The sequence below is a fragment of the Oculina patagonica genome, chromosome 9 (genome assembly GCF_052425735.1).
Source record: "Oculina patagonica isolate OP01 chromosome 9, crgOcupat, whole genome shotgun sequence".
In the NCBI taxonomy this organism is placed as follows: domain Eukaryota; kingdom Metazoa; phylum Cnidaria; class Anthozoa; order Scleractinia; family Oculinidae; genus Oculina; species Oculina patagonica.
The window spans coordinates 24,809,124-24,827,469 of record NC_135766.1 but is presented as its reverse complement, the minus strand read 5'-3'; the positions used below and the strand labels follow the sequence as shown (position 1 = coordinate 24,827,469).

The following is an 18,346-nucleotide window of genomic DNA, read 5'->3' as shown; positions in this document are numbered from 1 at the left end:
CTTGTGCTCGCTTTTTATTGCTAACTCCATCCATGGATTTCTCTTATGTAATCAGAATGTTCAATCTCAAACGTCTCTGGAGTGAGGAAACAGGCTTTTGTGTTTGGGGTTCGTGCTGACCTCTTGTTTGTGTTTCGCGTTGGCTTTCGAACGTGAAAGGAAGAGGGAGGTGTAGTCTCGTCTCTCGCCGATTACGCAAACCAAAGACTGAGAGAGAATGCTGTCAGGCTAACCTACGATCAGGCGTTCTTTTTTCTTTTTTCGAAAGCTATTGACAAGTAGGGAGGGAGGGCGTGATCTCAGGTTACTGGAAGGCTAGAGAGAACTGACGTTCTCTCTTTTTTTAATAAAACTATTTCAATTACTTAACATTAGCTTTTAACTCTATTTTTATAACTATTTTAAACAATTAGATATTTTATATTTTTAGAAATTGTATTTAGCAGGACCCCTCTGGAAACCAGCCACTGTGCTGAATGGGCCACCCTGCATAAATAAAGTTTTACCTTACCTTACCTTACGTTGTGCTGAGCATATCGTTGCATGGGCGGGGTTCCTATAAATTTCAGGTTTGGGAGTGGTGCTAGAGCAATTTGTGGTATTCGGCTCTTTCGAAACGGTCATTAACTCAAATCGTTTCCGTTTTAATTACGTCATCATCATTGCGACGTGGCGTCAAGATACCAATGGTCTTGTACATGAATTAAACGGACGCTTTATATTCTTTAGCCTGTGTACAGCCGTCAAAGAACAACGAATGGAACAACGGATGGAGAACTAGAGAATTAAGATTTGTTTTCGCAGCCTAGAATCTTTTCCAAAAACGCGGAGCGACAGAAACACTGTTTTCCATGAAAATTGTCAATTCCCGCACCGGCCACGCGTACGCCATAAACTCGAATTCAGTCGTAAACAAAACCTTCGGTATCACAACATCTTTATTTAGGTTTTTAGAACTAAAAGTAATTAAGAACAAGAGACAAGGAAAGTTTAGTTTGAGGATCGAGAAAGTTATTACTCTGGTTGGCCTTTCATGTTAATGGTGGCGTACTTTCGGACTTCGGTTCTCTTCCAAGTGGGACAGAATTCACTTTCATGTATTCAGCGTTGGAAATATTCTCACAATTTTAAACAACGTTTTTGGTCGAGCAACTCAATCACACCCCTGAACCGAAGTTCACTACATACATTGTTTTGTTACCCTTTTAACTCTTCCGAAAATCAATAGAACAGAAAAGAAAAAGCGCTAGACTTTGTGCTTCCGACATTCTTAAAATAAATTTAGTAGAAGCCAACGTTTAGCTTTGTTCAAATTTTCAGCTTATGTACCGGCGACTGCATCTTCGACCGTTTTCGTCTAAAGCAACTGTCGTTTTGAGATGTAACCTGTTGTTTAATCTAAATCCAACTGACAATAAATTTTATAAGTGTTTTCACTTCAATTTGGACCGTCAACCATAACGATTAACATGTATATTTTACGCAAATAATTCTCAAGTAAGTTTTATGTTAGTAAGTTGGCGGCGACATTGACAATATTAGGTGTGCCTTGAAAATACGTTAATTTCGCCCCTGTGGCATCATAATAATCATAAACTCATCGCAGCCCAGCCAAGCAAAAAGAAAATGACGTCTGAATTGTCGGAAGATTATCAGAGATTTAATGAATTGTAATCAGATAACAACACTATTGTTTTATTGAGTTGAATAAAAATGCTATCACCTTATAAGACGGTGCCGACTCACTCACACCTCCACCCACTTGGGAAATTTTTGCATAATAAGAGTTGTTATTCTTTTGTTTGGGTGTTTTGTTAATGAGTTTATTTGTTTTTACCAACCCGATAAAGAAAGAACACATGAGCTGCGGCATTCAATTGATCTTAACTCACACGGATAGTCTCTGCTTGTATACGTAAACGCCGACTCATGATGTTAACCACAGTACTTTCGTTTTTTCTCGCTGTTTGTGTGCAGCAAGGATATACCAGAACAGCGTAAGTTGAAAGTTTAGTTTAACAGAATAATTTAAGTGATTTTTCAAGCGTGATTGATTCGTAAACCGCGAAAAATTTCGTCCTATAGTCTCAGAGATTGTCGTAAAGTAAAGTTTGCGAAGGGTTGTTTTGTGGTGCGTGCGAAAGCGCGCAAATTCACGTTAAATCGAAACGTTTTTTCAACTTAAATTTAGCTGAACATTTCGATCGTAAAGTGGCTCGTCACACACGAAAGAGCCGGAACGGACAGACGAGACAGCAGAAAAGCTTAGTCTTGCAACTAACTCCTATGTTGCAAAGGGGAAAAAACTTTTCTAAAGAGAATCTCGTCTACTGCACTTCTCAATAAAGCTGCATGTTAGCCTTGTTAATTCTGCAGAACATATAAGTGCGGTGCTTTTCCACTCATGCTTGAGTTTGACCGGAAACTTTGAGTGGAATAAAAAGTTCAATAAGTTTATGAACTTCTTTCATGTAAGCAGCGACGCTTAGTATAATTACTACTAACAGCTACTTCTATCACAAGTAAACCTCCTCAATCTTGGGAACACTTTAAACGCGCTCAGTATAAAATGTTTTCCGTGCAAACGTTTCAAGTGCTGCATGCATGTTTACAATTAAATAAGTTGAGTTACTTAAAGTGTTACCATCCGCAGTATGATTGATCATCAAATAATTACTTGTGTCTTCTTAATATTTTGTCAACAGATCCGACATCCTTGGACAAGAGGTGAGTTTTTTTAAAAACTCAAAAACTCCCATCACTTTATTTAACACGATTCTAAGATTATTTAGGGATGGTTTAGAATGAATCCTTTGGCTTTGGTGATTCCACGTTTGCTTTCATGACAACAGGCTCAAATAAAGCAACGCAAACCTCTTGAGAGCATTCCAGTTATAACCAATCTATATTAGTTTATTTGGCTTATACTTTGACCTGAAGCCAGATTAGTTTTCTGTCCTGTTTGTAAACTAGCTGTTTGGCTTTCCAAGTCGTGCATGTCTTTTTCTAGTTGTTAGAACTGCAGCTTACAGCTCTTCTAGCCTTCTAGTCCACACTGAAACTGATACCTATCATCAACAAATTCGATAATTGACTAATATGATCGTTTCATTATACCACTTGTTTTATTTTTCCAGTCTTATCCATTGTTGCTGGGTATCGTGAAGGAAGGAGGACATCGTGGTCTTCAGGAGTGTCAAAATCAGTTCAAGAACGAGGTCTGGAACTGCACATTGGACAACAAACATGTTCTAAAGGAGCTGCCCATATTTGTGAAAACCACGCTACCTTACGGTAAGGATGCTGTTTTTTTGAGGATTTCGGCCGTATTGTATTGTCCTACTGTTGTGATCGATGTCCTTGCTGAACAAAAAGAAACCGGCAAGGCAATTCGCTGCTTGTCGTCTTCTCGTTTATCGCATCTGCAAGCCCTCTATCGATGTAAAAAAGCTAAGAAAAGAGCTAGGAGACTCAGTTTTGCTGTCTTGAATTGGGTTCTATTCAGGACCAATACTCGATGGGCACCAACTACTTCAACTGGTGGACAAAACCTCTCTTAAATTCGCTTCAGACCGCTCAAAAAGATTTAAACGGCTTAATTTTATTTCTTATTTCCCATGCCAAACCCTCATTTTGCTGCACTCCTAAGAGGGATTGGGTACATAAGATAACTGTACGCTAATTAGTTAAGACGTTTCTAAGTTTATACTAATGAGTTTTGGTAATGAGATCATCAGTGTCCTTCTCTTTGAACAATTGTGATTTTGTTAGCTACCCGAAAGGCTCAAAACCTCTGAACAGATTAAACGATGTTTAAGAAGTCACAACTCATAATTTGTTCATCTTTAATCAATATTCTTTCTAAATTCTGATTAAGTATGGTATTATTTTCTTGTAGCTACTCGCGAGACCGCTTTCATCCACGCCATAAGCGCTGCCGCCATAACACACGAAATCACGCACCAGTGCCGACAGGGCAACATCCCCGGATGTCCGTGCGCCGAAATAAAGAAACAACGTAAGGCAAAAGATGATTGGCAGTGGGGAGGGTGTAGCGATAACATCCGGTATGGAGAGAAGGAGACGAAACGCTTCATAGATAGACTGGAAAATGGAAATGGCGCTCGAACCGCTTTCAACCTGCATAACAATGAAGTGGGAAGGAAGGTACAGTGAAACAATTTGGCTACATTATTTCGCCTTTACCTTCCACGCATGAGTAAATTGACAAGCGTCTTTCTAGCTTCGCGCGCAGCACTACTTGAAGGGGCTGTGTCACGGCTTACCGCCAATTATTCATAATTATAAAGTTTTGCCAAGTACTGTACTCGCCATGAAACTTTATGTTTGCTAAGAAATTACTTCAGTGGATCTACATGACAAAACTATAGCTTTATTACAAACAAATGTGTCTCCTGGGCGATATAATTTAAAGTTACAAGCAAAAGAGATTAACTTTGAAACATGTTCAGCCCAGCAGTATTTCAAAAACCAGGAGCCCAGTACGTATGGAGGCTCCTGGTCATGTGGTCATGGGCTCCTGCAAAAACCCATATCGCAATCAAAATCAATCTTCTTCACTTTTCAGGAAATCCGGTAGGTTCTGTTGTGAGGGTACCAAAGGGGGGTTCGTGATCCCGTTTCACGCACAAGTTTTAACCAAATTCACGTGTCACGTATACTTGAAACAGCAAAATTCACGGATCACGTTTCTTTTCTAACTATTTTTCACGCGTCCCGGTCTAATTTTTGCCCTATTTTCACGCGTCACGGACTAATTTTTGCCCTTTTCACGTGTCACGCATAAACCCTTTGCCCCCCTCTGTTGTATTTGCTGTGTGATTGAAATGTTCCTTTAAACACTGTTTTAAGCGGTTATTTTTATATTTTACCGAATTTGATGGCCATTTCCCATGCATAAATTTGGCTAAAATCCGTGACAGTTTTTTTAAGTGAGTAAATCAACAAATAATTTTAAAAAGGTAAAAAAACTCAGTACGAAACAGTGGTAAAACTGATTAAACAGACGGCTCACCTTGAAAACATTTCCAATTCTTGTCTAGCATGTGTGCAGTCGTCTCCTATTTTGTCAAGTTAATTTGTTGTCTGTAACTTTACCTTTCTTACTCGTAAATATCATTGTTGTTTTATTCAAGTTTATCATTACTTGTTTTGTTTATTGCCTTGGAAAACGATCATTTTGAGGTTTCCTTTAATCTGAAATAAATTGTGACCAACTAACATAGTAACTGTGTTCGTGACATAGCTTCTTTATCTTGTGGCCGACGTTTTAAGAAAACACCGTCTATTTGTTTCGCAGGTTGTTCGCGCAAGCCTTAACAGAGAATGCAAGTGTCATGGCGTCACTGGAAGTTGTAATTTGAAAACTTGCTGGAAGCGGCTGTCTACTTTCAGCGTCGTTGGAACGAAGTTAAAAGAGATATACTTCGAAGCTGCGCGCGTATCATTCCAGAACAACAAGCTACAAGAGAGAATTAACAAAAAGCCCAGAGCTGTGTCAGGCAGAGAGAAAAAGCTTGTCTATCTCGACTCGTCCCCAGACTACTGCGTCAGGAACGTCAGTGTGGGATCCCCAGGAATGATGGGAAGGACGTGCAGGGACGACGAGGTTTCGAAAAGCAAGTGCAGATCTTTGTGTAACTCTTGTAAACTGCGACATCGAACGGTTCAACATTATAAACAGGTCAAGTGTAAGTGTAAGTTTGTTTGGTGCTGTAGCGTGAAATGCGAGATATGCCCAAAGAAGTTTTCTATGACGACTTGTATGAGAAGGTAAAATACGCAGGACGTAATACTCAAACGGCAAATTACACTGTTATACTAGCAACAGACAAATTCAGCCAATCATAAGGCTGGAAAACCAGATATTACGTTTTCCCGCCAAATATGCAGCGTCCTTCACGTGATTACCGTACCCAAATTCGCAAGTAGCCAATCAGAAGCGCGATCTACTGTCCTGATATTTATACCTAATCGTACCTTTTTGGTACGCTTCGGCGGCATATCAGGCGAGTTTGGTCGAGCCATAGTTCGTATTTTGGCGAGACGCAGTCGAGCCAAAATACCCATGGCGAGACCAAACGAGCCTGATATGCCGCCGAAGCGTACCAAAAAGGTACGATTAGGTATTTACCGTACCCAAATTCAGCCAAACATCCGCTGATATTATTCGCTCTGTTGAAGCTATGCTTGCCAGGTACGTAGTTTTAAATGTATTGACCTGCTTGTATTGATACTTTTTTGGTCTTCAACACTTTTATCAAGTTCTCTTCTCACATTGTTTTACTCGTTTGTTTGGAGTTTCATTCTCTACATTTTCAAAATCCAAATTTAGCGAAAAATTTGGAAACTCCGACTCCATTGTTTTAGTCTGAATGTTTCAGTACTCGTCGGCAAACATCGCGCGAGCGCGCTCAATTTTAGTTTTGGCGGGAAAGTTTTTCTCTTTTTACGACAGCTAAACACCGCTAAATTTAATTTACGAAGTTCTGTTTTATTGGTAAAACCTCTTTTCAAATCATTGTACAGTAACACTACTTTACTTCAAAGTGACCATGATATGGTGGCATATCAGGTCAGTGACTTGATATCGTAGGATATCAGGACACTAGATCGCGCTTCTGATTGGCTACTTGCGAATTTGGGCACGGTAAGGTATAAGAACAGTCTCCGATTCTTTCCCGCCCAAAAACTTTGCACGGGATGCCAATGGAACGTAATCTTTCTTTTTTCTAGTCGCAAACAACGAAATATTGTTGATTCTATAATCCGTTCTATGATCGAATAGCCACAAATATTACTCGAAAGACATTGTAAATATGGTAATCATTTAACACGTTTCTTTTAATACTAGTAAAGCCGTGCAACCGTGCGCGCAGTAGTGTGAAAGTTAAACTTGAAACTTGAAACTTAACTATGATCAAAATTTTACCTTCCCTTTTCTCTTCGGTTTTTGAAAGTACTTACATTAAATAGTAACCTTGCCAAATTTTAAGTTCAAATTCGAATTGGAAGACCACTTATTCCACGCGTAAACTTCGGCTTTGGCTTGCCGCCATTACTAGATTCAAAAATGTCCGAGGACCAAATAGAGATCTGGAACTAGTTGGGGCGAGAGCATGCTGACGTCATATGCGCATCAACAAAATGGCTTCTTCGAAGGCTGGAGTGACCGATCTGGAAAAACATTGGTTTTATTTTTAATCTGTAGTGATGTAGAAGCCGTATCTACTGCGCAAATGTTTTTTAAACATACTTCAGGGCATCTCCAGGTCACTTTTGCACAACATAGTGGCAGAAAACATTTCAAGAGGCGGAATTTTTAACTCGCCCGAACCACGCAAGATGAAAAATAGATCGTCTTTGTACTCTTGGAAATGCTTTATAGATATTTCTCCCTGCAACCTTTGTGAGGTTAACTTCTTCAACTATCCAAGGGAAGTGAATAGAATAGAACGCTTCGAATTATCTACAGTGAGTTTACTGTATTCGCTCCTTTTTAGAAGCAAAACATTGGGTGAGTAACGTAATTTACTTCTGTTGCTCAAGCTCTCGTGTTTTAGAATAGTCATTTTTAAATTTATTGTAAATACTTCATGTCAAAAAGGTAATTTTTGGGCAAATCGGCCTGTATGTTCTTGAATTATGTCCTCTATTGTACAAATAAACTTAAATAAATTCGCACGAGACGGTACATTATGTGAAAGTACATACAGAGGATGCAAAGCTTAGCAATATCTTTTTACTGATTATGTACTGAAAATGTTTCCATTGTAGTCCTCTGTATACACTGTAGTCTTAATAAACTCACCAGCACGTCTTCAGTGTTGGTAACTTGTTTATTTCTGCCATGCAATATTAAACACTACAGTAGGACTGTACTTCATTGTGCACTTATAGTATTCATAAACATTTTTTGAGAAGTAATCTCAGGATAGAACAGTGTTAGCCTGTCTCAGACATACATGCTATCCGGATTTTACTCAGTATATCTTTATTATATTTAAGTACAACAGGGGCCATGAGCTATAATTATGACCTGTGCCAATCACTCATGCTGTGTGCAACAGAGCACCGTTGAAATCCTAGCTACTCTTTATTTTAAGTTTGCAATATATTTATTTTTGGCATGCTCTTTTTGTTCATAAGTTGAGAATGTAGTAGCCAACAATAAATCATGTGAATGTGCCAGAGAACCCCTGAGCTGCTGATCCATCATAATTTCTAACACAAGTACAGTCAAATCTGTACCATAAATAAAAATGTTGTATTGATTGAGGTGGCCTAAGTGTAAGTTGTCGGACTCCGTATCAAGCGGTTCAGGTGTGGACTCTTACTGGTGTCATTGTGCTGTGTTCTTGGGCAAGACTACTCTCAGGGTGCCTCCTCTCCAAGTGTAGAATGGGAACTGGCAAATTGATGGTGTGACGAGGTCATGCCCATGCATGCAGACCTTGCCTTTTTGTAACAAGGGGGCAATTTTGAGGTCACACAGGACACTTGCAACCATTATATATGTATTTATTTAAAGAGTATACACGAACTGCGAAGCCGACAACAAATACAGTCAAACCTGTACCATAAATAAAAATGTTGCATAGCAATGGGGTAGTTGTTTTGATTTAGGTGCGGTGACCTAATGGTCAGTGCGCAAGACTCTGAATCAAGCTGTTCAGGTGTGAGCCCAGACCAGTGTCATTACATGCATGTGGGGGGAGTGGGGAGGTTAAACCTGTGATGCAATTGTACTTCCATCTCATCCAGGTTGCTTAATCCTATTTAAACCAAGATATGCTTTGGCCTGATGGGCAAGCAGGCTTGCATGCAGACTTTGCCTTTTTGCATCAAGGGAGCAATTTATTTAGGGTGGTACACAGAGCTGGCTTGTTTACAGTCACGTTAAGTTGACACAAGATTAGTCCCAAAATTAAACTCTCAATTACATACACATACTGCAGATGCACAATGTACTGCCAGTGATATTCTCTAGAAAGAGCCACTGTCATATTGCTTATGATACCATAAAAAATATTTTCTTGAGTAGATGCCAGACCCCGACTCACCTCAGGCTTCATTTAAATGCCGGTTCAAAACTGGAAATGTTTGATCAAGGTCCCAGTGTTTGTTTGAGGTCCAGGTGTTCCCGTTTATGAACTTAAAACTCTATACCCTTAATATTATTTTACTTGTTCCCATGTTGTGCATACATTGTTCAGTTATTTTTATCATCAAAAAATCACGGGGCCAAGAGGAAAACAAATGGGTGAAATGAATAAGAAAAACTACTCCTACCCAGTTTTGCTGCTACTTGTGGGACAGTTTCATAACATCAGTAAATAGAGTGAAGGACTCACAGCATTCAAATGGTTTTCTTATTTAAAGAAACAGGAATACTGAATGCTGGCTGAAGCTAGATGTCTGAAGTGTTATTACCCATTAAAACACTTAGTTTTAAAAAGGATTATTACCTGTATTGTAGTCAAGGAAGGTAAAACTGTATAAAACTCAAGGAGCTAAATCCATTGATCACCTGCACCATCTTGTTGACTTTAATTTTTCTGTATAAATTTTACATTATTTCATGTTTATAAAGCTTTTTTCGGAATAAACAGCTGAGATAGATTTTATGCCCATGGCGTGTATGATAGATTACAAGAATGAAAACAACAGTAAAGATCATTTCAATCCTTTGCAAACGACAATAGCAACCTACATGTAAGCTTATATATATGCAGAGCTCTCTATTAATTCAAACCAGAAGCATATCACCTAGAACTAGGTGATATGCTTCTGTTCAAACATTGCAGACATTTTATTCTAACTATTCAATGTCGTTCTCATCATACCATGTATTCAAACGTATGTAGTCCATGAATCGCCGTTTCACTTCGTTCTTCGAGGCTTCTTCGATCGGTGCTTCGATTGGACAAGAAGACGGCAGCTTCGTTGCGCCAAAACCTCATCGAATGAAATAAATATTGAAGTATTTGCATACAAACATTGCCCTTTAGACCGACGTCAAACGGCTTTAAATTTTCATTATAAGAAACGATACCGCTAAATTGCAATGTCTCCTCGTTGCGGCTCTCTTGGGTTTCGCCACCGGGCAAACTAGACGAAGAATTTGTCGAAGAAATATCATTTATAACCCTGTTGATTCTCAGTATATTCTCTCTTGGAACACTCGAAGCTCGAAGCGACGATGCGCATATGACGTCACGGACCAACTCATGCGTAAATCCGCTTTTCAGTACAGTCGCTGGCTCACTTTAGACGTCCGAGTAATGGCGGACGGGTTTTCCACGATTTTCGGCAAGCTATTTGAAGGCTTATATTGCTCGCAACGTTCTAAATTCTAGCGCGCTAGTTAAATATAGACTTATTGAACAAATTGACTTTAGAAAAAGACGAAAAGAAAAACAAAAATTTTGGTCATAGTAGCACTTTAAGTGTAATACTCCATAATTTTCGAGCTTTTTTAAAAGTTCGCGGACACCGTACCTCACCGATTTCGCTGAAATTTAGCATGCAGTCTTGTTTTAGGGTCCTAACTACCAAATGGATATTAAAAAGTTTCAATTCTTTTTATTTTGGAAAATATCAAGAAGGCCGATTTGAAGCGTCCGTGACGGCTCGCCAACATGGCGGATCGAAGGTGTTCTTGTTACTTCGACACTGAACCTGCCGTCACAGTTTCTCGATCATACTTGGTATAGTTATAAAGAACTATCTTTCTTCTTTCTATATATCAAAATAGATTCGGCAAATGTTGAGTTTGGATGATCAACGGCCAAGAAGTTCGAAGGTATGTTAACGATGTTTTGAACAGTCTCAAATTTACTACAAAATGAAAGGCTTATAACTCTACTGTTATCTCGATTTAGAACTAGCCATTTACCATGAACAAAGCTTGTTTATTGGTTAATTGATTCCATTAATAAAAAAAATGGGGAAATGTAACCGTTAAGAATAACAAATTATGGAACCTCTAGTAAATTGGCCATTTCAGCGCCATTTCAGCGGATCAGCTCATTTAACAGCAAATAATCGGGAGAAACATGAAAGTGTTACAGTCGTTTATAATAAGCAGTTTTCAGGTATTCTTTGCTTATCTTAAACAAATACATAATCTTTGCCAAAGTTATGGCGATTTTTGAGCGTACGATCGTTTCTCCAAATTTTTATGTCGGCAACTTTATTTTATTTGTTGTCGAGATTATATTATACGCTGTTGTTATTCAGTATTCGTTTCACAAGAACTTCTGTTGCTCGCATTTTCCAAATCACTGTTTAAGAAATTGCCCATTCCGTAACAGGGTCATTCTTACTTTTTCTTTAAAAATTACTAGAAAAGCAAGAATGTCATAGAACGGTTTTATACTAGTCAAAATACCTGTCAGACATAACTTCAACTGTTTGTGTTATCTGGCTGTTTTCACAAATATGCAAATTAAGGAATTCTTTAAGTGCCTATCTTTAACTATTTCACGCTTAAAGATTCCTCTAAATCTTTTCGCCTACCTTTTGGCCAAACGAAGTTTTGTGTCTCCAGGCAGAATGCTCGCTATCAGCAATGAAAGTCGAAGAGATACAGAAGCTCGAGTAAAATTCTAACTGCTGTGAAATGAACATCGTTTGAGCTTGACGTGTATTTATAGATTGCGCTCGAGCTCCGTTAATTAAGTTTATTCATTTGGCGATCAGATAAAAATCAATGAATGATCAGAGTTATTAAAGTCCATTTCTAAGCACGAGAGACACGGAAGTTTGTTTCAGAAGCATTTATGCATAGAAATACCGGGATTTTTTTTAGCGGTAAGTCTGCATTTATAATAGCTGGGAGTTTGGGGTGTTTTTTGGTGTTTTTTTTTTTGAGGGGGCTCGGGGGTGGGGGGGGGGGGTAGCGGGGTGTGGAAGTGGTGCCTTCGTATCCTCTTTTGTTCTTTTACACATTGGCCTGAATTTGGGACAGTTCGGAGATTGGATTATCAATTACTCTTCGTTATGCCATGTCACCCCTTAATGTGGGAGCGCCGCGCCTCAATTCACGATAAAAAATTTATGGCCGCCCGGTCCATTTATGTAGTTCTCCGTCAGGTCTCTCAATAGGCAGGTTACGAGCCTAGTGGCCCATCAGGCCGGAGCTCATATCGGTTTCCGCAACGTGAAGCGACAACGAGTATTTTTTACTCCACCCGGATGGGATGCTATTCCATCGCAGGGTTACCTCCCTTCCCGAAAAGCTAAAGATTGACTGGTAATCATTTTTACACCTGGCTAAGGAAAGGGACTCTGGGAGTTTAGAGGCTTTCCAAAGAACTTAATGCATTGTCCCCTCAAAAGCTCTATCCAGGACTGTTTGGTCCAGAGTCCAGCGCAGTGACCATTATTAGGCCATCACGCTCCCCAACCGTGTAAGAAAGTGCAAAAATCTGCTTGTATAAGCCCTGGGGTTGTACAGTTTGGTACGAAATGTGGGCTTTTAAATGTGGTAGGTCTTATATCCGTGGTTGGGGTGCGGTGGCTTAAAGCGAAATTAAAAAACTTCTTGTTTTCTGAAAAACGTTTTTATAAACTGATTTGAATTACATTAATGAATTAAAGGGACAGTGTCACCAAGATTTAATAAAATTTAAAACTCTCAAGACGGTAACCTGGTAGGAAAAAAAGTGGCCTTAAACTTTGACAGTTGACTTGGAAGAAATATATGGGCCTTGAATTGGAAGGGCTTATGAGAGAAAAGGATAAAAAGGGGAATTTCACAGAATCTGCTCAACAGCGTACTCTCGAGCAGCTTTCATTTATCTGCCCACTGTCTTTTCTCTCTCCAGGTTTTAGTAATGCCAGACCGCTATGAGTGGATTTACAATTCATATTAACACTTTTTTGAGATTTTTAAATCCCGGTTCGAGCTTTGGGGGGATATTGCGTTGAGTTCTTCGGAAAGCTTCTGTACTATCATACCGTATTTACTCGAATAAGCGCCGCCCCCGAATAAGCGCCGCATTTCGGACAATAAAGTTAATAAGCGCCGCCCCCGGCGCCGCAGTCCCGATGCGGCGCTTATTCAAGGAAATCTGTTTAACTAGAAACAGAACTACAAAGCAACTCTTAAACAAACTTGGACATTTCTTTCCATCAAAAGCGACGTTCTGCAGTTCAAAGTGCTTGTTTTACCGCTCAGTTTTTCTATTGAACATTCTTCAGTACAATCTTCAGCAAGAGACGACTTTTGGCAATCAGGGGACCCTATTTTAATAAATGTAAAGGATTAGATTCTTTGTGGTGTCAAACGTTTTAATAAGCGCCGCCCTCAAATAAGCGCCGCCCTCGAATAAGCGCCGCACTGGAGGCGTAAAAAATTTAATAAGCGCCGCGGCGCTTATTCGAGTAATTACGGTAGTCCCTTTCTTCACCTAGGTCGGCGATAAGTACATACGTGATGTAAGTCATGACGCATCACGAGAGGTGTCCTTATGGAGAGGTTCGACTTTAATAAAAAAAAAAGTCCGAGATAACAAAAACAGCCAAGTTCTCACCTGCTTTTTTTTTCTAAAAATCTGGACGAAAAACACTTGTGTCTTTTAACTTGCCCTAAAAAGAATTGATTCGAAATTCATTTCAAATCAATGAGGAAAATGTGTTAGCCTCACTGTTATTATGTTGTTCTTGCCGCGAGTAAGCCACGCCTTCTTCGAACACGATAATTACTGATGACACAAACGTAAAGTCATGTTCATTTCAAAATCAGCTCGCATTATGCTTATTAACAGATGAGCTCTTTTGTTCAACATTCAGACCACTGTGTCAGAGATCTAAAGAAGATTCGGAGGCACCACTTCCACCCCCCTCCCCCCGCCTTCCTACAACAACACCAAAAAAACCCCAAACTCCCAGCTATTATAAATGCAGATTTACCGCTAGAAGCCGAGTATTTTTTAACCGCGTCAGTCAATAATAAACCGGTATTTCTATGCATAAATGCTTCTGAAACAAACTTCCGTGTCTCTCGTGCTTAGAAATGGACTTTAATAACTCTGATCATTCATTGATTTTTATCTGATCGCCAAATGAATAAACTTAATTAACGGAGCTCGAGCGCAATCTATAAATAAACTTCAAGCTCAAACGATGTTCATTTCACAGCAGTTAGAATTTTACTCGAGCTTCTGTATCTCTTCGACTTTCATTGCTGATAACGAGCATTCTGCCTGGAGACACAAAACTTCGTTTGGCCAAAAGGTAGGCGAAAAGATTTAGAGGAATCTTTAAGCGTGAAATAGTTAAAGATAGGCACTTTAAGAATTCCTTAATTTGCATATTTAAGAAAACAGCCAGATAACACAAACAGTTGAAGTTATGTCTGACAGGTATTTTCACTAGTATAAAACCGTTCTATGACATTCTTGCTTTCCTAGTAATTTTTAAAGAAAAAGTAAGAATGACCCTGTTACGGAATGGACAATTTCTTAAACAGTGATTTGGGAAATGCGAGCAACAGAAGTTCTTGTGAAACGAATATTGAATAACAACAGCGTATAATCTCGACAACAAATAAAATAAAGTTGCCGACATAAAAATTTTGAGAAACGATCGTACGGTCAAAAATCGCAATATCTTTGGCAAAGATTATGTATTTGTTTAAGATAAGCAAAGAATACATGGAAACTGCTTATTATAAACGACTGTAACCCTTTCATGTTTCTCCCGATTATTTGCTGTTAAATGAGCTGATCCGCTGAAATGGCGCTGAAATGGCCAATTTACTAGAGGTTCCATAATTTGTTATTCTTAACGGTTACATTTCCCCAATTTTTTTATTAATGGAATCAATTAACCAATGAACAAGCTTTGTTCATGGTAAATGGCTAGTTCTAAATCGAGATAACAGTGGAGTTATTAGCCTTTCATTTTGTAGTAAATTTGAGACTGTTCAAAACATCGTTAACATACCTTCGAACTTCTTGGCCGTTGATCATCCAAACTCAACATTTGCCGAATCTATTTTGATATATAGAAAGAAGAAAGATAGTTCTTTATAACTATACCAAGTATGATCGAGAAACTGTGACGGCAGGTTCAGTGTCGAAGTAACAAGAACACCTTCGATCCGCCATGTTGGCGAGCCGTCACGGACGCTTCAAATCGGCCTTCTCGATATTTTCCAAAATAAAAAGAATTGAAACTTTTTAATATCCATTTGGTAGTTAGGACCCTAAAACAAGACTGCATGCCAAATTTCAGTGAAATCGGTGAGGTACGGTGTCCGGACAAAGTTCGAATCATATAGACTATGACAATTAAGACCTTGTAAGAACGAAGCATTCCTGTACTAGCTCTTATTATGTCCATATGTACCGTATTTATTCGATTTAGCGCCCAACCTCGAATAAGCGCCCACCTCGAACAAGCGCCCACCCTGAAGGTAGAAAAAGTTAATAAGCGCCCAGCCTCGAATAACCGCCCACCCCACCCCTCTAAATTAAGGGCACAAGAGGAATTTTGATTATTGTTGAAGTTGAGATTAAAATTGACTAACTACTGTTAAATGACTATCCCGAAAACCGAGTTTTTTTAGCTTTTTTACTGAAACTTTTTAATGGATATTTAATTTCAGCTTTCGTACACCTTCACATTTAGTTATTATAATTGTTGTTTTCTTGCAAAATAAACGTGCTACTTGCTTAAAATGGTGAAAATTTAATAAGCGCCCAGCCTCGAATAAGCGCCCACCTCGAATAAGCGCCCACCCTCGAGGTCCAAAAATTAAATAAGCGCCCAGGGCGGTAAATCGAATAAATACGGTATATACAGACTCAAATATAATAGGTTGAGTTTAGCGTTCGAGTTGTCGCTATTTAGCTAAATGACTGGGAGCAACTTCAGAATACCCGGCCACTTCATGTACATGTGTCGGGACCTTTTGTAGAACGAGGTATAACACAATAGATTCTATTCTTATTCAATGACATGTAAATAAGTGGTACTGTTTTAAAAATATTTTAAGCCGAACTGACACTGGACTGAGAAGCCATTTAACATGTAAAAATGGTCGTTTTAATTGTTTTTATTGGAGTGGTAACAGTCAGGTACTGTGTTTCGTACTGGTAGTTAATGTAAAAAAATAAACATCGAATATATTTAGAAAAACTTTGGCTTTGTTTACGGGTGACTAAAAAGAGAATCTGGACAAACAACAACAACCATTTAATAGGAAAACAACATCTTTCATCACCGTCTTTACTGATTTTATAAGCCGAGTGACTTTCTACTTAAAATCTAAAAGCAAACACAGCTTTAAAAGAGCAAGAGCTCCTCGCAGCCGGAGTTTCTCTCGGTTACCGTTAGCGGTAAGAGATTATTAGCACTGCTGATCCCTTTGGATGGGAGCTAGTCTGATCTCGGTATATATCTGGACTAACCCATCCCTACTGCAAAATACAGCCGCTTTTCATGCCTCCCCACCCCCTCCGGTCAAATTGGCTTAGCAATCCAGAGGCGGTTGAATTCGCAGGTTACCCATTCCTCAACTTTATGATTTTCTATATTCCCCCGGAATTTTATTTGTAAACCCTTTTTTACCCTGAACTCGATTTAAAGGGTATTTCATTGCAAAATAATGTGTTGTCTGAAATCATAAATCAGATAAATAGCCTGGGTTCTTAACCATATATGCAAATGAGATCTGCCGTCATTCATTGATCAAAACAGAACAAGAACAAGGCAACAGGTATCTGTCAGAGTTTGGTTATTTTCATTGGCAAAGCTTTGTTCTTTAAAAATTCAAAATGATCTATTTCCCTGATCGTGCATAGATTAGTCTTCTTTTAAAGGATTTAAACACGAGAAGAAACGGTAAATTGACTGTAAGTATATTTTTCTTTTAAACCGTATTTAATAAGAAATTAAGAGTTGAACAAGTCCCGGCTACCTTGACGTTTAGCTGTATTGTCATTTTATTTGCATTCAAATTTTATGTACCGTAAACAGGTAAACACAAAAACTAACTAGTCGAGCAACTGGTGGTTTTCTAAACGCTTACTACCTTCATGTCAGATGCAAGTTATGTTTCCAGCTTTCTTAATTCTTAACGCTTATATTGAGTAGCAAGAAAGCTGCTAAGCCAGAGTTACCCGGTCGATCCAAAACTTGCAACATTTGTTCGCCCCACTCATTGCAAGACCCGGCGAGTTCATTTGAAAACACACATATGGCTTCACGTGCATCACGTGCCGCTACGCCTAATGGACCACGTGATCGAGTTGGTCAAGTGTACCACTGACGCGTTGCAAATCCAACTCGCGTCGTCCGTACGCTTTCTCCTGACTTAAGGCCCTGTTTACACGGGTCCGGACAAATTTTTGCACGGACAAAAACTTGCATCACTTTGCGTTTACACGGGACCGCGGAACTGGACGAATTTTTGAACGGCTAAGTGTACAAGTTTTGGACCTGAAAAAAGCAGGTCAAATTTTTGACCGGCACGGTTCCATATTTCGTACGGACTCGTGTAAACACCCGAACCGTGCAACTTTTTGCACAGATAGCGCGGTTAAGGCCTGGAATCTAGTTATATTTTGCCTGGTTGCGTAGCAAAAATGAAACATTTTGTTGCATTATGCCCCTATTTTGTTACATTTTGTTTTAAAAATTTAACAAATTTGAAGTTTAACTTGATCCGTTTTAGTTTGTTTTGGATTCGGTCTTTGTTGAAGCTTCCTGACGCATCGGTACGTCGGGGGAATTTCTCCTTGTCGTTATGAGGGTACTTTTCCAAAAACATTTTGGTTACGTCTTCGTACTTGCTCCTGACCGTTTCCCAATCAACTCCTTCCACTGCTTTTCTTGTTGCTTAATGTAGTCTATGACTACATTAAGCAACAAATTAATTTCTTCATCAGACCACGTAAAGTTCTTCTCTGCCGCTTCTGCCGCCATGTTTGATTTGCCGCGTGCTGCATTAGCTGCAACATGATTGGCTTAAAACATTAGCGATAACCAATCACAACAGAGACGTAAAAAAGCCATTAGAATGCCGCGACTGGTCTAAAATTTGTACGGTTCCGTGTAAACACCACTGCAATCTGTAACAAAATTTGCACGGATCCATGTAAACAGGCGGTCCAGGTACAAAATTCGTCCGTGCAAAAATTTGTCCGGACCCGTGTAAACGGGGCCGTTAACACTCGAAACGTCAGCTTTTTAGATTCGCCGCTTTAGTTAATTTACCTTAATTAACATCAATCTCATTTGATTAAATTATCAAATCAATAGACTTACCCACCATTAGTTACACGTAGGTGGGTGTCGTTGTCTACTGAAACAC

The 18,346-nt window shown here is 39.1% G+C and overlaps 1 protein-coding gene across 1 annotated transcript; it reads left to right on the top strand.

Annotated features, from left to right (window-relative positions):
- Positions 1-1,856: 1,856 nt before the first annotated feature.
- On the top strand, positions 1,857-6,965 carry LOC144665546 (protein Wnt-8b-like). The gene is made up of 5 exons (XM_078526788.1): positions 1,857-1,997; positions 2,706-2,727; positions 3,138-3,294; positions 3,899-4,167; positions 5,321-6,965. Exons 1-5 carry the CDS (start codon positions 1,930-1,932, stop codon positions 5,795-5,797), a joined length of 993 nt encoding a protein of 330 aa, XP_078382914.1. The 5' UTR covers positions 1,857-1,929; the 3' UTR covers positions 5,798-6,965.
- Positions 6,966-18,346: the final 11,381 nt, after the last annotated feature.

Excerpts from the sequence above, each read along its gene's own strand:
- LOC144665546 (XM_078526788.1), top strand. The coding sequence starts at position 1,930 with ATGATGTTAACCACAGTACTTTCGTTTTTTCTCGCTGTTTGTGTGCAG. Across the intron at positions 3,295-3,898 it reads GAAAACCACGCTACCTTACG|CTACTCGCGAGACCGCTTTC; the intron begins GTAAGGATGCTG and ends ATTTTCTTGTAG. Across the intron at positions 4,168-5,320 it reads ACAATGAAGTGGGAAGGAAG|GTTGTTCGCGCAAGCCTTAA; the intron begins GTACAGTGAAAC and ends TTTGTTTCGCAG.